General features: G+C 46.8%; 1 protein-coding gene across 1 annotated transcript; it reads left to right on the forward strand.

Annotated features, from left to right (window-relative positions):
• Positions 1-365: 365 nt before the first annotated feature.
• LOC147201707 (gamma-glutamyl hydrolase) lies at positions 366-5,639 on the forward strand. The gene is made up of 9 exons (XM_086118835.1): positions 366-723; positions 2,024-2,138; positions 3,148-3,198; positions 3,285-3,369; positions 3,507-3,645; positions 4,190-4,296; positions 4,387-4,477; positions 4,565-4,702; positions 5,380-5,639. Exons 1-9 carry the CDS (start codon positions 618-620, stop codon positions 5,499-5,501), a joined length of 954 nt encoding a protein of 317 aa, XP_085974961.1. The 5' UTR covers positions 366-617; the 3' UTR covers positions 5,502-5,639.
• Positions 5,640-6,304: the final 665 nt, after the last annotated feature.

The raw sequence follows: 6,304 nt of genomic DNA on the forward strand, positions 1-6,304 counted from the left end.
AATCCAGATGTTTTCATTGAGGTTATTATGACAAGGTTAAGTATCAAAAAGTTCAATTTGGATTTAAAAAAAACCATTACATTTAACAGAAAAAAATATTTAAAATACAACAGTAGCTTGATTATTGGTATCACTATCGAGTCGCTGATGGTGTCGTGGGAAACTCGCCAAACTTGTGTGCGAGTAGCTTGCGATCGGTTCCCACTCAGTGACGGTGTGGTTCTGTATGTTTGTCTCTATATGTGCCCTGTAACTGACTGTCGCCCGGTTCAGGGTGCAGTCCGCCTTTCGCCCGTATTCAGCTGAAGTAGGCTGCAGTGTACCCCCCCCCCCCCCCCCCCCTATACACTCCAGGACGAGCCGAGCTGTACTGTATTGAGAATGGATGGACGCACGATGGAATGATGCTGTACCAATATCACAAGCATCGAGCAGACTGGCGTACCCAATGACGTTTCCGGTAGCTTTTTGGGTAGGCGGGGCTAGCATTCCGAAATGAGACCCGCGTGTGCATTGCTCCACAGTTGCTAGTGCGTGCGCGTAGGCGAGTAAGTCTCTCGGAACACATCGTCCACCTCTGCGTTCTCCATCTGGCTTGCTGCGGGCCCCACGTCAGGATGAGCGTTTCGACCGAGGCGGGAATTGCGGCTTTGCTGGCCGCGGCCGCGTTGCTGTGCTCGGTGGCGGCGGCCAAGGAGCTGCCCAACCAGCGGCCCATCATCGGTGAGTCCCGACCGGGGGTCGGTTCGTGGCGTGCACATGCAAGGAATGTTCCGGAAGGTCACCGTGACTAGCGAGATTCAGCGCGTTGCACGGGCGACGTTTCACCTTTGCTTGCCTTCGGTGTGCTAATGGGGGGCTCTGCTAAATCTGAATTTGTTTTCAAAGGTGCAGATGGAGCCTGCAGGTTTTTCTACGTGTTGTGTGTGACAAGTGGTGTTTTATTTTATTTGACAAAAGTGTGCATTGTGTAATCTTTGTGGAAACCTGCCAAGTCAATCAAATGGAACGCTTCGATGACGTTCTTGAAAGGATCTTACGACAAAACCTGCAGCCTAAATAGCAAAATCTGAGAAATTGATCATTTCGCAGTGGTCTTCATTATTTCTTGTACACACACACACACACAAACGTTATAAGCATTTTTGAGGACATGAAATGCATACAAAACTGAAATTTGAAGCTTTTGAAACAACGCACTTGCTCAGTTTGAACATATTCAACGGTAAATGTCTTTTGAGTTAAATCTACTTGTTTTATTATTCCATTCCAAAATTTCAGTGCTATTTGAGTATGTTGAGGATTCACAACGACCTTGCTCCTAAATGTTCAGGTCAAATAATCCATCCATCCATCAATCAATCCATTTTCAACAGCGGATATCCTGAACAATGCCGCGGGAAGTTGCTGGAGCCTATCCCAGCTGACTTCGGGCAGAAGGCAGACCAAATGACTGGTCGCCAGTCAGTCGCAGGGCACATAGAGAGACAAACACCCATTCACACCCACATCCACACTGAGTGGGAACCGATCCCACGCTGCCCGCACACAAGTCAAGCGAGTGAACCACTACACCATCAGTGACCCCTTCATGTAAAATAATAGACTCAAATTTAGCTATTTTGTCAGCTGTTGAATCAGAAGCAAGTTACGTTTAAAAAAAAAAAGTCACCTTGATTGTTTGCTGTGGCGTGAGAGGAACGATTTTGATTGATGTTGTCTCTGAGAATTGAAATGTTGTTTACTTGAGACAAATTCTGTTGGAGCTCTTTAAATATGCACTTCAAACAAATAAGTTGCCGTATCAAGGGGTCTAAGAAATCCACGTGAAAAAAAACAAACAAAGTTACAGGTATCCATCTTTTTCCCCCCCCGAGATGTGATGGAGGCCAGAGGTGGCCAAGACTACCACGTTAGCTGCGCCACTGCTTCATGATTGCCCGATTGCATGTTTGTCATCAGCAGCTGGCCAAAGCGTGTTTCTCTTTTGCGACTACACATTTGGCTCGCTTGGCGCTCGCAGGTGTGCTGACGCAAGAAATCCTGCCAGAAGACCCCTTTGCCACGGGATCCTCCTACATCGCCGCCTGCTACGTGAAATATTTGGAGAGCGCCGGCGCACGCGTGGTTCCCATCAGGTATGGTGCGCGGGGGGAAGGGGGGGGGGCGCACGTTGGCATGGTGGTTAGCGCCGATGCTTTGCGGCTTGGAGGTGAGGGTTCCCGTCTTAGCTGAGGACTTCCAAAAAGAAGAAAGCCGTTGACGAAGCTTTCACAGGCCAAACGTTTTATAGGAGTGAAGAGAAAGACACAAGTCTAATTTGGCACTTTTCAAATGGGAAATGGCGCATTGATGTTCCCATTCCCCAAAAGTCTCTCCTTGCACGTCATTCTTGTCCTTATTTGGTGGGATGCGCTCGGACAAATTGACCAATGACGCCGAGTGTGCCGGTGCCTCATTTGCATAGGCCCGCCCACACATTTACACACAAGCAGCATTATGAGCGAAAGTCGCACCTTTCACAACAGGCTCATGTTGCTTTGCGGCACGAGGGCAGGAATATTTTCTCTTTCAATGATTTCACAGTCGGAACCTGGTCATAGGATTTCCCGACGACTGACAAATTCAACAGTGAATATGGAAATGTCGTGACAACTGTTTTTTCTAGTTTGGTGCTTGGCCCGACTTCTTCTCAAGGCGCAACCAATTCACTTCAAAGCAGGTGCGGCCGTGCCCCTCGAATACGAGCGGCCTGACTTGAGTCGATCGGCGAGTTCGTTCATTTGACTTGAGTGCTCCAACTTGAGGTGCAAGCGCCGTGTGGTGGCAGTCAGCTCGGCTCGCAAACATCAAGCAGCAGTTTGTCAAGGTGGAGCTCCAAAGAGAGGCTTCAGGCTATTTAATGGCACTCCCAATACAAGTTGACACTCAAACATCAAACCTTTGATTTCAAACAAGCAAACACCAGTTTGTTCAGTTTTTTTTTCTGAAGAATGCCCCTGTTAGCTTAATGCTAACATCAAAATGAACATCCCATTGAAGGGCTTGCGACGAGTCATCAATTGTTGCAGTGTCGTAACGGATGGTAGTAACTAATTATGACATGCCTCTTCCTAATATCACCTTTATTCGTACGTTTGTGGCCAGGATCAATCGTACCGAAGAGGAATATGTCCAGATATTCTCCACAATTAACGGGTGAGCTGAGCAAGTTGCTTCTTCGTCGTCGTCGTCTTCTTTGGTGTTGAAAACATGACAGCATATTTTCTTGTTGTTTTGTCCAGGTTGCTGTTACCGGGCGGAAATGTGGACATCGAGACGTCGCTGTCCACGCGAGCGGCCAAGATCTTCTACCGCCTCGCTCTCAAGGTAGCTTCCAAGCGACACTACCGACTTTGATCCAATTTCCTACGAGTTCCTACCTGCTACAAGCTATGTCGTTTGAAGACCAAATGAGACTTTCCAATCGCTAATGTATGGCGCAAACGTCCTTGCGCCCTCTGCAGGCCAACAACGCTGGTGACTACTTCCCTATATGGGGTACCTGTCAGGGTTTCCAGCAGCTGACATTGTTGACGGCCGACAGGAACTTGCTGACCATCACGGACACCAGGAGCACCGCTCTGCCGCTCAACTTCACGGCGGGTGAGGTCTTGCGCAAGACTACCGCGTCGGGCGCGCTTGCATAATTTTTCCGTGTGTTTCCTGTCTTGCAACTTCTTGAGGGGAATATCTAAGACCGGTGATGGAAAAAAAAATGGCCGCTAATATTGAATGTTGTTTTCTGCACCAGTAAAAAAAAAAAATCGAAGGTAATGGGGATACCCGTCATGTGTTCGTATAATACTTTTTGGCATTCAGGGGAAAAATATTTATTTACGTTCACATCACATTTGTTTGGCATAACTAAAGTTATAAGTTTACAATGGTGATTGAAGTAGGTAGATAAACTGTCTCACATATGAAATGGTGATTCATTTGCCTTTTCCTGTAAAACTGAATGATGAATGTTTAATTAGTCTGACATTTATTTTTTGTAATACAAATTAATGTATCGCTTGTGTTTGTCAGAAAATTCATCAAGGCTTCCCACCTGCCTGCCTAGCCACTTAGCTTCCTGCCTAGCTAGCTAAAACTTAGCAACTTACTTGCCAAGCGACTCTAGTCTTTTCGTTTCCCTTCTGTCCAGACTCCTCGTCCAGCCGTTTGTTCCGTAACTTCCCCAACGACTTGATGCAGTCTCTGTCCGAGGACAACATCACCGCCAACTTCCACAGCTGGAGTCTCTCGCTTCAGGTACTTTGGTCGGCACGCATTACTCCCGTCTGTGTGTGCTTTCTAAATACTGTCTCGTCACTGGCTGCCGCCCGCGTACTGACCCGTCAGAACTTCAGCCGTAATGGCAAGCTGAAGAGGTTCTACAAGGTTCTGTCCACCAACACGGACGGCACGACGGACTTCATCTCTACCATGGAAGGTTCTGCCCCCCCCCCCCCCCCCACCCACCCATTGTCAAATTCGGGCCAGATAAAAGATTTTGATCCGTTTGTGTTTGCGTTCTCAGCCCAGCATTACCCATTTTACGCTGTGCAGTGGCACCCCGAGAAATCCCCATTTGAGTGGGTGGACAAGCCCGGAATGGTCCACGCCACCCAGGCTGTCCGAGCGTCCTTCTACACGGCCAGTTTCTTTGTCTCAGAAGGTGAATGCAACGCCGAGCTATACCGTCCCACCCGCCTTCTGTTGTTGGCTACGAGCAAGGATGACCTTTTTCTCTTAGCAGAAGGGCCGAGCGGTGCCGACGTGGCTCTTGGTCAGATTTCCACTTTGCCTTCCTTTGTTTATTAACCAACATAGCGATTCCAAACAAATCTGACCGAGGCTTGGCGAAAGTTCCAAAAATCGATTAGCGGCCCATGCCAAGTTCAAAAGCAACAGTTTCAAACCCGAGTCTGCAGCGGCTTCTGGTCCGATCGCCTACTCGCTTTGCATGATGTTGTGTCCGTTGCCTGAATGGCAGATTCTTCTGTGACGTCATCGTTACCCAACTGCCCTTTGCCCTCGCAAACAAGCTCATCTTTCTTTTCACACCTGAAACAACGGAATGGGTCATGATCAATACAACCTGTTTTATAATTCAATCAATCAGTCATTGTGTTCCTAATGCATGCCTAATTAAATTACAGCACATGCATTACATTTAAGATTAGCAAAATCAAATGGAAACCAAAAAAAAAAATCACTCCTATATTCTTCAAGTATTCCTTCCTCGCTACTTAGTTAACTGTCCTCCCTTGCCGCCTTCCGTTTTTCCTTGGTTTCCTCTGTGCCTCTTTTCCTTTCTGGCTTCCTTCACCATCGTCGTCTTCTCTTTTTCAGCGATGAAGAACCAGCATACGTTTTCGAGCCCTGCAGAGGAGGAGCAAGCCCTCATCTACAATTTCTCTCCTGTCTTCAGAGGCATCAGCTCCATCTTTGTGCAGAAGTACTACTTCGATTGATACACTAAAATTTGTGTGTGCGGGTGTGCGCGGGCGTGTACACGCGCTGCAAAGTAAAACATGCGTTGGCAATTGTCTTCCACTAGATGACGCCATTTCACGTTGACCACTGGACGTAATAAATGTCGCTGAAGTTCAGGGTGTCTTCATTGAATAACATTTTAAAAGTGACAGTTAAAAGTAACAATGACATAATATGTTAAAAATAAATCAATCATAAGTAATACACGCAAATGTTAATGACATACTGTGCATTAAATTACTTTTTTTAACCTACTTACGTAAAAAAAGGAAATATAACAAACTCAAATGTTTGTTTTGTATGTTTGTGTTTTTAGGGGTAAAAAAAAAAATCATTCATAATTTCCCTGTTATCTTTCGCCGGCAGCCACATCTACTCAGACGCACGCGCATGTGCTCACTCCACTGTGTGTGTATAGTGGGGATTAGATTAGTGGCGAGGATTATCCAGCGTGAGGATTTCCCGCCTCTTTCTCACCTGCCAATCATCCTCAGGAGGCCCCTCGAGGAAGATGACACCACCACCATCATCATCATCATCATCGTCTGTGAATTATATTACCACCACCAACCACCTTCAAAAGCTTTCAGTCCGAATATCAGAAACCACTGTTGGGATGATGCAATCCTCAAGTGATTGACAGCACCAACCAAATATGACCTTTGATATTTTGTGAATGCTATGTACCTAATCAAGTGTCCATCCCATGTGGAGAACGCCATCCACTTGCAGGCGGACCAGCGTTTGCTGCCATAATCTTGTCTCAGAGCTAACGAGATTG

Source organism: Hippocampus guttulatus, chromosome 8 (genome assembly GCF_054856545.1).
Source record: "Hippocampus guttulatus isolate MCC_2025c chromosome 8, RoL_Hgut_1.0, whole genome shotgun sequence".
NCBI classification, from domain to species: Eukaryota; Metazoa; Chordata; class Actinopteri; order Syngnathiformes; family Syngnathidae; genus Hippocampus; species Hippocampus guttulatus.